A 14,771-nucleotide genomic window follows, 5' to 3' on the forward strand; every position below is an offset into this window, starting at 1 on the left:
TGGATGTTTGTGTGATCTGATATGTATGGACATGAAGAAAGTGCCTCCAACAAAACCCCATGATCCCATCTGTAGAACAAGCAGTTCACACATCAGATTTATATGTTGTCCTTTGAATGTACTGTTAAATGCTGTTATCACTATTTACACAACAAAGCATAATGTTCTGTAATGACATGTTAGTTGTCACTTGGCATATTCAGCTCTAATTATTTTTTTTCCTTCTCTCTCTCTCTCTCTCTCTCTCTCTCTCTCTCATGTTGTCCAGGAAAATGGCATCTTGGCATGAACTGTAATACAAGGGATGATCTTTGTCATCACCCTCACCATTATGGCTTTGACTATTTCTATGGCATGATAATGACAAACTTGAAGGACTGCATACGAGGATGTGGCAGTGTGATTTCATCAGGACTCCGACGCCGCTTCACCGTGCCGACTTCTTATCTTGTTATTACGTTAATCACCTTGGTGACATTACATTATGCAGGCCTTTTCAGAGTGACTTGGCGAGTTATATTCTATGGAATTATAATAGTTATACTTTTACTAGCACTTTTACAGATTTTTATATATAATTTAAGAAATCTGAACTGCTTCCTAATGAGGGATCAACAGATTATCCAGCAGCCATTTTCTGTGGAAAATTTGACTCGGAGAATGACAAATGAGGCTATTAACTTTATGCAAAGGTAAGAAAAAGTCAGTTTTCTCATTATAAATTGTCAATTTGCATTTCTGCATTATAAACGAAAGTCTGAATCAGGCATACAAAAAAAATAGAAAAGCAAATGTCAAAGCATAGCTTGGCATGCTTCCTTGCATTCAGTAGGAGACTTGGGAATAAACATCAATCATTTATTTAGACATAGCTAAATAACTTGATTTACACCAACAAGAAAGTAAAATTCATTGAAGCAGAGGCAATATTATTAATGCTCAGATAAAGCAAAAGTCTGCATAAAAGATTACTTCTATAATATTTTAAAAATTTTTCTTTATTGCATTGTCAGTGTAAGTAAGTATTCCATTCACTAGAAAACAAATTAAAACAATACTGATAGAAATTCTATTTCAGTCTGAAGCCTGTTTAGGTGTTACATGTTGACAATCTGTGATGTTCAGTAAACAGTGGCAATGCAGTATGCAGTTGTTCACTGATAATATGAACTTCATAACAACAGTTATAGGCTAGAAATAATGTTTCTTTATAAGTTGAGTACAAGTAATTTATTTAAAAAAGTTTACTGCAGCTTGCTATCTGGTAATATTTGGGAATTTCTTAGAGTACTTTATGAGGTAGGATGATTATCCAGTATTATACCATGACCCCCCCAAAACGTGCACGCTGATTGGCCAGCGTGCCCGTTGTAAATCGAGTTATACTAATGGAAAAAGGTCCAGTCGCCCGGACTTTTTTCCATTAGTATAACTCGTTTTTTTAAAACACTGTCTCGCTATGTTAAATGGGTTTAACATAGCGAGACAGCTTTAAAATAAGCAACGGACATCTCCGTTGCTTATTTTAAAGCTGTCTCGCCATGTTAAACCCATTTAACATAGCGAGACAGTGTTTAAAAGCAACAGAGAAAGCAAGATCTCCGTTGCTTTTTTCTTAGGTTTCGCTATGTTAAACATAGCGCGACAGTTTTAAAATAAGCAACGGACATCTCCGTTGCTTATTTTAAAACTGTCTCGCTATGTTAAAATCATTTAACATAGCTAGGCACTAAAAAAAAACAACGGAGGTCTTGCTTTCTCGTTTTGCTCAACTCTGATGTACCGCGCAGGCGCGCAGTACATCAGAACTGCCGCAGATGCCAGACATCTGCGGAAGGGCAGCAAACAGGCATTATACTATGCCATTATTTAAGAAAAGTAATAGTTTCTTTTCTTAAATAATGTCATGGTATAATAGCAATAACCAACGCCTGGGTGTGGGTAATGCTAAATTTACCCACGGTTGGCTTTGTTTGGTCCCTCGGGCTTTGCCCTCGGGACCAAACCACGCCAACCGTGGGTACATTTAGTATTACCCACACCCAGGCATGGGTTATTGCTATAATATCTGGGAATTTCTTAAAGATTCTTTATGAGGTAGGATGATTATTTTGCAGTAGGATGATGACCTGATGCAGGGAGGTGATTCTTGGGAAGGTAGGGATGGATTGCTTTATTCTGAATATATGGACTTTTGCGTCCTTTTGGTGAGTTACACTGTTGACTTTGGACTGAAACTAAAGTCCATTGCAGACGTGGATGTGTGTTTGTATTTTCTGTGATCAGTGTGCCACACATTGGGATAGCCAGGGTTGTTGTGGTTTCCACTAAAGTGACAACTGTTAGGAGCTTTCAGAAGTTTGTTACAAGTACCAATGTTGAGAAGTGAAGTAAGGTAGAATGACTCCACTGCAGGATGCAGTATGTAGAAATAGTAATAAACATTCAAAAAATAAGTAAAATTTGTTTTTGAGAGGAAATGCTGACTGCTAAACAGGATAGCTGGTGAAAGCCTAATATTTATAAAATGTTTGGCAGTTGAGTAGATCATACAGGACAGTGATCACCCTCCACAGTGCGCGCGCGCACACACACACACACACACACACACACACACACACACACACACACACACACACATTCTTATTTAATGATCAATATTTTGTGCAAGAAATGTGAACTGTGATGGTTTTGAAAAAGCTAGGAAAAGGTTAACATTTTATTTTAAGGAAATGTTGGAGAAATGGAGCATTTTGAGTAGCTTGTGTAATTTTGTCACACTAGTACAATATATGGGGTGTGAAGCAGCAACGTGAAAGGATTGTGATTTACAGTGACACATGATAATATATTTGATACTTTTGTAAACTGTGAAGGTAGACTGGTCACAATGTCCCTTTTTCTGTCATGACCATGAGCTAAGGCCAATGACAGCACATTGTATAATATAATGATTTCACACAAGTCCCTGAGTATTAATGAACAGTATGGAGAGCAAGATCATCAGAAGGGAATCTCTTGTCATTACCAAGAAGGAATGACTTCACCACTTAACTGTAGGACAGTTGAGAATATGTTCTTAGATTATTAGGTAAATGCAGAAATGGATGTTTTTAAAGTTTATAAAATCAAAGTGGAAGGAGAATAGAGTGTTGTGAAAATATATAGGACTGGATAGGGTATAGAGTAACATAAGTGGGATGCATTTGTCAGATGGAGTGGAGGCAGTTGGCATGTTCATAGTGGGGAATCTTTTGGAATATGTAGAGTTTGTTGGGAAGGAAGATTCAGGAATGCGGATGTTAGTTGTTTGTATATAAACAGGAAATTAGGAACTGGGACTGGAGTGAGGAGGGGAAGGGTAGCAAGGTTTTCGGAATAACCTTGTAATATTAATCTCTGGCAAGAATAAGAGAAATTGACTGCAGTGGCGATATAATGGGCAGTACTGATGTACCCAAGAAGGATACATTAGTAGATGAAAATGAGTAGTGAGGAAGTGATCTGCAGTAATGCAAAATCTGAGGTCTAGGACAGTTTGGCGCAAATGGAAAAAGCAGTATCTGTACCAGGAGACTAAAACCAGGGAATGATGAAAGCATGGTAAGAAAGGAGCAGTTATGTACAGGTAAACTAGTGTATGTTCCATCAATGGAAAGGGTAAGCCAGGCATGTTTAAGGCATTAGAGGAACACTAAGTGCATAGTCAAATGTAATTAGTTATATAGTGAAATGGGAGTACTAGAGTCACTCGAAATTCATCCCAGCACCATATTCATGGGTAATTTCAATTGTCTCATCATAAACTGGAATGCATACACAACCAGTAACATGCAGGCTCAAAGAGTCTTTGATTTTCTCAATGCAAACACTCTGGAACTGCTAGTCTGCACACCAACTAGGGGTGCAAATATCCTGGATCTAGTAATCACAAATATGAGGGAACATTGCACCCGTAGCAGTAACGCCTTTAATAAATATAAAGGCTGAACTCCCAGCAAACCCCAGAACCTTTAAGAACTTCTCCAGGACTAAGTACCTCATATTAAGTGAAGGCATAGCTAAATTCCAAACTCCGAGAGATGCATTGGCTTATGCAAAAATGTTTATAGAAACCATGTACAAGCATGTAAATAACTGCACAGAAACAGCAGTACAAAACTAAAATAAAGTTAGAACAAACTCCAAAAACAAGCCCCCTTAGTCGACATCCAGTATAAAATAGGTTGTACAACAAAAGAAAGAAAATTCTTGTCCAAAATAGGAAGGGTTGTGCCCAAAAGACAAAAAAATCCCTCATCAGTCTCAACAAGCAATTCAGAGGATTATGTCCACCAAAGCCATCTTCAAGGCAAAAATAGCCTCCCAGGCTTAGGATAACCATAAGACATTTTTATTTATATACTCAGCCTTAAAGAGAATATCCAACAGTGTGCTGAACCAATAGTAAATGGAACTTTCCTATACTGAATTGGAGGTTTAGAAAATTTTCTGGCCAATAACTTTAGCTCCAATATCACCCCCATCACCCGAGTCCCCCCATGGAAATGCCCTGCACCATGTCTCCCCTATCACCAAACAATAGGTCCTCACTGCACTTTCTAGAGGTAAAAGTCTGCATCAGTGGGTCCTGATAATATCCCAGGATGCCTCCTAAATAACTTGAAACATGACCTGTCAGACCCACTACTCAGCCACAGCTTCTAAATAGGCTTCATCCCTAGGGAATGGAGGAATGGACTTGTCATCCCCCTGCACAAAGGTGGACCATCAACAAACTCAAGGAACTACAGACCCAGAAGTATGAATAGTCTTATATGCAAGGCCATGGAAAGAATTTGTGTGGCTCTGATAAACAAAGACATAGGAAATCTAAAAGTAGACCCATCCCAGTTCACTTTCATCAAAGGCAGGTCATACCTACTAAACTTTGAGAAAGTCACTAGAGCTGTGGATGAGGGTAAAAAGGTACCTACAGCCTACTTGACCTGGTAAAGGCATTTGACACAGGACCTCACACGGGTATTATAGGAAGAACTCGAAAATTTAGGTATAAGCATTAGGTCAACTGATGGATAGTTAAATGGCTTACAGATAGGACACATGAAGTTAGGGTGAGGGAATCCACCTCCACCAAAAGGCCTGTTACTAGTGGTGTCCCACAGGACTTGGTACGGGAACCTCTCCTGTTTGGAAATATACTTCTTGAAGTTAAGGCAAATATAGAGGGCCTTTGCCTGGCCAAATTTGCTGATGACTGCAAACTGGGTGAAATCATGGAATCTCCCAAAGATGTAGATATCTTCCAGAAAAGTCTGACAGATAAATAACAGGTGCCAGAACCATGGCCTAAAACTCAATGCAAAAAAAATGCATGATTATACCCTTTGGGAAGACAACCACCCCTGCAAACTGCAACAGTAATAACATTCCCCAGTGGTAAGGGACATGGAAACTCAAGTTGACAGTAACCTGAACTTTGATCACAATGTGTGCGTGGTGGTGAGAATATCCTTGTACATGGCACAACTTTTAAGTAAGGCCATTGCATTCAGATCTAAGGACATGATAGTCTTACTATATTCAGCCCTCATTAGACCAGTAATCGAGTACAATGCACCCTTTGGCATGTACCTGACCAAGCATTTGCAGCAGTTGGAGTGGCCACAGAGGTTCCTCAGTGGTGTAAATAATATGTTATATGCAGACCACCTCAAAGCCATGTCCTTGTACTCAGTCTTCTGCAGATTACTGAGGGGTGATCTGTGCCTAACATGCAAGGCATTCTCCGATCCAGCCCTGATGGATCTGCTACACATTCGCAGAACAAATAGCACTAGAATTACACGATCTAAGGAACTAAACCTCATCTGACACATAAAACATGTTGAAGGGATAGATACATGTCTCAGAGATTACTCCTTCTCTAGAACAGACTCACCATTCATGTGAAACAGAGCTGTTCCCTAAGCCTGTTAAAACACAGTTTGGATCAACGGATGGGAAATCACAACTCCACCCTTGGCTTTTTCACTGCGACCCTTATGGAGAGGGGCATTTTGTAGTTTGTAGATGTCCTAAGACACAGGCATATACTAAAGCCATTGTAGCCCATGGGTGGTGATAATTGGGAAAATTGGGGCATGACTGGCTAGGCTTAAAAAAGCTCTAGGACCTTTAACCTAGTAACCTCCTATGATAAGTGAAGGTATTAAGAAAGGTGGTATGCAGTCTGTTTCTGAAGTGTTACTAGTGTTACAGATGTGATGAAGTAATACATTAAGGTATATGCCAGTTTGTCAGGGACTAGAGTATGAAAAATGGGATTGGCAGGAGATGAGGAATGCACAGAAAGACTGTCTATATACAATACTGACAGTCTAATGTTTAATGGGGGGTGTTGAGAGAAGAGTATTGGAAACCACAGTTGTGAAAGTGAATTTATCCTTTTAAATGCGTACCATAAAAAAATATGCCCACATTGTTAACCATTTTGGACTAGTTTTGTCCCCAAGCTACAAAGATCACACTTTCTGAAAGTTTATTTTATTCTAAATTCTTTTGTTTACATTTACATTTATCATGCTGAACAAAACAGAGAGGTTTGTATCTATTGTAAAGAAAGGTGGCATTGTGATGAAGCAGTCAGCTTATCATGTAAGATATAGGCCATGTTACATTTATATAAATGACAATAAACCATAGCGACACAATCTCAGTTGTTGCAAACATTATACATTCAAAACTGTGTCAACACAACTGTAGCTGCAAACATTGTACATCACTTTTAACATACCCAGTCATTGTTAGTCAGCCATTACGTAGCTCATTCAAGTCCTGCCTTCTTTGAAAATGTGTTCCTTCACTGCATGTATTGATTCATAGGTTCATGGGTCTGTACAAGGCTAATGGCCCTGGAGCCTTTACAAGCCTAGCCCATAGGATTACCCTGGCATCATGCCGCCCAACCTTAGTTCCCAGTGCCTCTGTCGAGTAGAGCCACTGGAGTGATCCCCGAGGTGAATTTTCTATTTCCCATCCACTCATCAAGATTTCTGTTGAAGAAGGCCAGTGAGGTGCTCTGTTTGATATGTATGGGAAGTCTATTCCATAGCATGGGGCAGTCCCTGGGTTATGAATCTGTCCCTCTAGTTTGTTCTGTTTATTGTGGTAATGAGGTTGAGGTCTCTAACTTAATTCCCAGCTGGGAGTGTTTCTCAATGATACCGGAGTGGGGGATTTTTTCAAAAGCCTTGGCTAGGTCAAGATAGGCAGTATGCACTGTCTTACCTTCATCAAGGGCTTACTGACTTTCTCAAAAAAGTCTTCTAGGTTTAATGAGCATGATCTACCCTTAATGAAGCTAAAATAGGTTTGACTGGGTCTAGAGTCAGAAGGTCACCTATGTCCTTGTTGATAAGGTCCATGCTGATTTTTTCCATGGCCTTGCAGATGAGGCTGTTTTGACTTATGGGTCTGTAGTTCCAAAGGTTGGTTGATGGCCCCCCTTTGTGCAAGTGGGTTACTGTTACTGTTCTCCACTCTGCTGGAAAAAAGCCAGTTCTCCGGCTATGGTTAACAAGAACGTCAAGTGGGTCCGCTAGGTACTGTTTTTAGATTGCCTAATAAGCAAACTGGGATGTTACCTGGTCCCATTGAGGCCATGTTTTTGGCCTTGAAGAGCACAGATATGAACTGATCTCTAGAGATATTAGGCAGAGGACTGGTGTCGGGTATGTTTTGAGGTATGGCTGGTGGGGCAGGAATGTTGAAGTTTACGCCATATTTGTCAACTAGCAGGTTGGCAATTTGCTCTGGTATAGTATGAGTGATACCATCTAATACCAATTCATCACATAGCTGGGCATTCCCTTTTAGATTTCGCACATAGTTAAAAGACTGCCTTATGCTAATCCTTAGCTAGGGATGCTATTTTACTTACATAATTAGCTTTACAGGACTTTTACAATATTTATGATTTGCTTGTTCAATCTATGGAAGGACTTCTTCCTCTGCTGAGTCAGTTCTCTCTTGTTCTTAGCAATTAGTTTCTTTCTTTTGTTATATAATCTGTCTATACCCAAGGTCCAGCAGGGTGGCTTATTTTTTCAGGAGGACCTGGTTTTAACCAGTCAGGCACAGACAAGTCTATACAGTTGCTTAAGTGTTTACACAGGGCATTTGTGTACACCTCTGCATAGGAGTCGTTGTCTCTGCGGGGATATAAAACTTTTTGTGCCATTGCTTAGTAGGTTGTAGGTTGCTTTGGAAAAGTTTTTTAGTTTTTTTGCTCCTGTGGTGGTGTCAAGTTCAATAGTTACTTTGAACGGGACTGATTTATGGTCCAACCTTACCAGGGAGGGCAATACACAGGGGGAATGCATTGACCTCCGCCATGTTGGTGAGTATTATTTCTAGGACATTTGAGCCCCTTTTTGGTGGTACAGACTATCTGTTCCAGAGCATTTGTATTGACAAAGTCTAGGAACCTCTGGGTGAGCATTCGTTCTCATGTATATCACCCAGTTGATGAAAGGATAGTAGAAATCTTCCATGACTAAAGTGTTGGGCTATATGGCAAGTGAATCCAGTAAGTCCAGGTGCTGTGCTTTTCTTGGTTAATGGTGGAGTATGTATAGCTAGCAATGATGTGGTAGGGTATTTTGCCTATAGTTAACTTGACATGGAGTAGTTCGAGAGAGTCATATTGTGGACCAGTCTCAAGTTGTACTTGACTTTAATGAAGATGGATACACCTCCACCTTTAGTTCTTTCATGCTCATTTTGAGGTCTGAATGTGTGGAAGGCATTGTAGCATAGCATGGCTGGGGTGCTCTCTGCGGCCTTGAACCATGTTTCAGTGACTGCACAGACATCAGCATCTTCCAAGGTGAGGAGTGCTTGCAGGAGTGCAGTTTCAGGTTTAGACTCCTAGCATTAAGCAGCAGAACCTTGAGTTTGTCTTGAGTGGACTTTATGTCGGAAATTTTGTTGTTTTGACATTGCCTAAAAAAGGCACTATGGGGGAGGCAAGTGCATTTGCCAGTATCCAAAAGCCTAGAGAAGACAGATGTAGACCATCTCTGCAAAACAGCATGGCCTGTCGACCCTGTCTTCCAAGGCTGACAGATACTGGATCTTACTGGACTGACACCACAAGCTAAGCCAGTTGTTGAAGTCAATCATTTTTTGTTTATATTGTGGCATCATCCTGGGGTGAAGTTAGAATGCTGTTTAGGGCTAGAGTCATACCTGCCTGGGACACACAATCTGTGAGTTCAGTCATGTCTCTCTTCATATAGTCCAGAGAGATATATTTCAAGTCATTCACCCCAACATGGACTATGATAGTAATAACAGTACTTGTTGTTGAGTGACTTGAATAAATGTGTGATTTGATAGGACCTGGCACCTGACAGGCAAGTGACCGTAACCTTCTCCTTGTCCAGCCTGGTGAGGGGGACGTCTGTGCGTCTTACTATGAAGTCGTCTATGACCAAGACATTGGGTTTTGAGGAGTTTTGCCTTACGAGCTTATTTGTTGAGACACTGGTATATGTGTTATTATGTGTAGTGGTTTCTGTTTGCATAGCAGTGTGTGCAAGTGCATTACGTTTGGGAGGTCTTGGATCTTTTGATAGGCTTCTAGTGAGTACCTCCATGTATGTGGGTTTATGTGTCGTGACCTCATTTTATGTGAGAGGTGAAATGTGTGTGTTGACAATCTGTTTGATGTCCAATTTGTTGTTATGTGACAGAATTGATTCCAATGTCATAGTGTAATTACACCTCTCACATAGGGTATTTCTTTTAGGAGTAAGTGGTTGTCAGTATACATGAGGCAATTACTACATTGTGTAACATCAAAAGCAAACCTCCTGCGTGAGAGCAATTGCACGGCTCATAACAGAATTAGAGAAAAACATCCAGTGAGCCAGCAAACTGTTGCCTGAAAGGAATTTATTCTGTAATTATAAAAAACATAAAAACAGCAAACAACCAGACCGGTTTCGGCTGGAACAAAAACCACAGCCTTCCTCAGTGTAAAGTCACATAATCAGATGTTGCTGTTTAAATACATGCTGCTAACAGTTCCTTGGTTCAAACTAGAATTGTTCATTTAAACCAGGTGGGAATAATCCACCTAGTTTGATAATCCACTTTTTTTTATGCTGATTTGTTTATGGCGTTTGTTGAAAAGCACATAATTTACAACAGCCACAACAACATTTATCTTGAATACATTGATATTTGGAGACGTTATTTGGACGACTGCTGGAACAAAAACCACAGCCTTCCTCAGTGTAAAGTCACATAATCAGATGTTGCTGTTTAAATACATGCTGCTAACAGTTCCTTGGTTCAAACTAGAATTGTTCATTTAAACCAGGTGGGAATAATCCACCTAGTTTGATAATCCACTTTTTTTCTTTGGAATTTAAAATAGAGTGCCAACCTGTTTTGTTGAGTTTGTTACCTTTTATAACATCAATTACCATAAAAGAAAATTTTGCAGTTTTGTGCAACAGATGATGTTTATATAAAGCATTGTTTACCTTTTTATTTTTGATATTGCTTACATGTTCAGAAATTCTGATTCTAAGAGGACGTGAAGTTTGCCCAATGTAGAAGGATCCACAAGTGCACGTAGCCAAATAGACCAACCAATCAGTACTGCAGTTCGTAAAAAAATTAACATCATAAACTGTAGCAGAATTCCTACTAGTAAATTGTTTTGATTTGCTCACTTTATCACAATTGGTACAATGACCGCATGGAAAACAACCAGTCAAAGGTTCCTCTGTAAGGGTAGTCTGTAATAGTTGTGACTGCCTGTTGTCATGAGAATGCTTATAATGACTGAAGCAGCCACCTAGGTTTTTGCATTTTCGAAATGAAAAAAGACATCTGTCTGGTATGATGTTTGCCAGTTCAGGGTCACACTGTAGGATGTTCCAGTGTCTGTGTATACTGTGGATAAGAGTGTCTGAATTCCTGGCATAGGTAGTAACAAACCTGATGGGTTGTGATACAGTGGTATTGTGCTCCTTATAACATAACAAATCATCCCTTTTGAGTGTGTCAACCAAATTGCTGGCTTGCAGAACATGCCCCATCTTGTAACCCCTGGATCTAAACCTGTTGGTGAGATCTTTTCTCTGATCCTGAAAAGAAGATTCATCAGAGCATATACGCTTCATTCTGATGAATTGAGATTTAGGAATATTCCTAGCAATGTGTGGTGGGTGAAAGCTGGAAGCATGGAAGATTGTATTGTATTCAGGATACTTTCTGAATACCTCAGTGCTCAATGTATGATCTGGTAGCCTGTTTATCAGTACATCCAAAAAAGTGATAGTACTGACATCATAATGCACTGTAAACTGAAGGCCCCATTTGTTGTCATTAAGATACATTAGAAAATCAGATAATTGATGGATCTCTCCTTTCCATACCATCCAGCAGTCATCCAAATAACGTCTCCAAATATCAATGGATTCAAGATAAATGTTGTTGTGGCTGTTGTAAATGATGTGCTTTTCAACAAATGCCATAAACAAATCAGCATAAATTGGGGCAAACAAAGCTCCCATTGCTGTACCCTTTGTTTGCCAATAACAAATATCTTGATAAAATAAGACGTTATTGGTGAGGACATGTTCTGCAAGACCAACTAAAAACTGATTGAATTCAGGCTGGTATAAGCCGGCAAATTCCAGCCAATAAGTCAGGGCCTCCAGGCCTCCTTCATGGGGAATGTTAGTATAAAGGGCACTTACATCAAGTGTACACATAAACCAGTCTGGTCCTAACTGAGTATCTGAAATGATTTGCAAAAAGTTGGTAGTATCCTGTAACCGTTATCATACTAGGGGATAACAAAGGCTTAAGGTGTTTGGTAAGATATAATGATAATGGTTCGGTGATGTAACCCTTCCCTGAAACAATAGGCCTACCTGGAGGGTTCACCGGGTCCTTGTGTATTTTAGGTAAAAAGTAAATATATTGATTGGCTGAGTCCTGGATCATGAGCTGGTGCATAACATCAGTGGTAATGATGCCTTCATTCCTTGTGCTATACAAAAAGTCATCAATCTGTGTTTTAAACCTAAATGTGGGATTAATCACCATTTCGGAATAGTATCTATTATCAGAAAGTTGTCTTTTGGCCTCATTTTCATAATAGGACCAATTTAAGACAACTACTGCCCCACCTTTATCAGCAGAAATGATGACTATGTTGCTGTTATTCTGTAATTCATTGATGGCTTGTTTCTCAGGCCAATGTAATATTGTTGGATTTGTACCATATCACGGACCTAGAGAAGTGTAGATCTTTCAGTATACTATTCTGAAATTGATGTACAATAGGGTGCATAGGAGGAACAAAATGTGATTTGTGATAAATAAATTTGTCTTGACTGTAGTTGTTATCCATATCACCAAAGTGCAACTTCAAATTCAACATTTTACAAAAGGACATGACATCCTGTGCTAATACATCCTCAGATACCATGAAACCTGGTATGAATGTAAGACCTTTATTGAGAACAGACAAATGTATAGGTGACAACACAAAATCTGATAAGTTTAAAACATTCGCGTTTGGCATCACATTTATTTTTGCATTGCTAATTTCAGTAGGCTCTGTATGCTGTTTATTTTTCTTATGTTTTCTCCCCCCACGTTGATATCTGGGCCTAAAGGGATGGATGCTGGTGTTCTTTTGGGGGACGGTGAACCTGATGCAGCCTGAAAATCACTGTCAGTACAAGATGAAAGGTCATCGGTAGAAGAACCAATGTCCGGGGTGCGATTTCTGAGTATAGACCTGGGTCTTTTCCGTTTGGGTTTTCGTGTTGGATGTGGTGTGAATCTCACATGTTTATTGATATTACTGAAAGGGTTACTACTTTGATAGTCCAATTGGTCTCTTTTGAATTTCTTGATTTTTCTAATCTTTAATTGTTCCTCCAAATTGTTAAGATCAGATGCCACTTTGGTCAGCTGTTTGTTGAAAAATGTTTCCCCTTCAAATTACTACATTGCCTCAGGATGCCATGTCAGTCAAGCTGGCTGGTGAAATTATGGGAATCTGCCCATCCACTATAACAGGTTTTTACCATATGTGCTATTAGGGAAAGGTTTGGCCTACTTTGACCAGTTGCTAGGACTAATAAAGGTGCATGCTCTATTGAAGACTATGGATGATAAGTGTGGCAGTGCTGCTCAGTGCACCCGTAGTGCAGTAGAGAAGCTTAGAAGGGTTCCACTGACAGATGTCTAGGGAAAATTTTAGTTTTAAGGTTTTTTTGTCTATACAGGGCAACTCTATCCCCTGTTGTATGGTACGCTGCAGTTATGGCCAGGGAGTTTCTCAAGCCTCTGGGATTCATGGCTTCCACCATTCCTGTTCTTCCTCTAGCCAGACTCCATATGAGGAACTACAGTGATTCTTAAAGTTAGTATGGCTACAGCACTGTCATCCTTTAGACTTTCTAGTCCCTATTCCTCCATACCTCAAACTAGAGCTTCAGTAGTGGATGCATCAGCTGTGTCTCAACCCAGGGCTTCCTTTTCCGCCCCCAGTCCCCTCTCAGGATTTTTTTTCAGATTTCTTAGACAGCGGGGGGAGTGCTTCTTTCAGTCCTCTCAAGGTGCAGGGTCTCTGGCCCATTCATCAGAGGTCAGACCACATCAACATCAAGGAGATGAGAACTCTCCTTCTGGCCCTTTAAGCCTTTCATATCTTTTTTCTTCCAGGGCCTCAAAAATCTTTACTTACAATACTACAGTGATGTGGTACATCAGCAAACAAGGGGGGGGGGGCATGGTCCTACCTCCTTTGCAGACTATCTCTTCAAGTTTGGGATCTAGCTGTCTAATATCAGGTGACACTTCAGCTGTTTGTATTCCTTCAGAGCAAAACATTGTAGCAGACTCTATGAGCAGGTGTATAACACAGACTCATGAATGGATGCTTCATATAGATGCGTTTTTGGACATTGTCCACCCATGGAGTACTCCTCAGGTAGACCTTTTTGCCACCCCCTCTGAACAGACAACTTTCTCTTTTTTGCACCAGAGTCCAGAGTTCTCTGGCTTGAAAGGTGGATGTCCTATCATTTTCTTGAAAGGGAATGTTTCTCTATGTCTTCCCACCCCTTCCTCTCATATTGAGGTTCCTGAGCAACATAGAGTGAGACTCCCCCAAAATCTTCCCAAAATCTTGTTGGTGACTCCCTTTTGGCCCAGGCAACACTGGTAACCTCTTCTTCTGCATCTAACCAAGGGCATTCCCCACAAGTTACCTCACAGGGTGGATCTACTCGCATAAGGCAAGGGGTCTGTCATCCATCCTCACTTGTCCACTCTTCACCTGACACTATGGGAGATAGTGTTTTGATCTCGTTTAGGCACCTTTTTTCTGAGGATGTGTTTTGGGCTCTGCAGGAGGCCAGGAAACCCACTACCAGGAAATCCTGTTTATCGAGATGGAAGAGTTTCTGTCTGGTGCCTTGCTCGTAGCCAGGATCTTCTTTCTGTGGAGATTCCTCTGTCTATATCTTATTTGTGTGTATTGCTCCATGCTGGGTTGACATATTCTTCAGTTAAAGCTGACCTTTCAGCTATTTCTGCTTGTCTGCCTTTGGCTTCCCCTTTAGCCTGTAAGTTTGAAGTCAAACAGTTTCTTAAAGGCGTCCTTCATATTAGGCCTCCCAGTAAACTTATTCCTCCTACTGGGACCTTAATTTTGTTCTTGGAAAAAT

The 14,771-nt window shown here is 40.2% G+C and overlaps 1 protein-coding gene across 4 annotated transcripts in view; it reads left to right on the top strand.

Annotated features, from left to right (window-relative positions):
• Positions 1 to 14,771, top strand: part of STS (steroid sulfatase) — a 1,313,520-nt gene that overhangs the window by 261,496 nt on the left and 1,037,253 nt on the right. For all 4 annotated transcript variants that reach the window (XM_044072458.1, XM_044072455.1, XM_044072456.1 and 1 more), the window contains exon 5: positions 269 to 692. In XM_044072458.1, the coding sequence (XP_043928393.1) occupies positions 269 to 692 (424 nt within the window). The remainder of the gene's footprint in view (positions 1 to 268; positions 693 to 14,771) is intronic.

The sequence above is a fragment of the Protopterus annectens genome, chromosome 5.part0 (genome assembly GCF_019279795.1).
Source record: "Protopterus annectens isolate FY-2018-M chromosome 5.part0, PAN1.0, whole genome shotgun sequence".
NCBI classification, from domain to species: Eukaryota; Metazoa; Chordata; order Ceratodontiformes; family Protopteridae; genus Protopterus; species Protopterus annectens.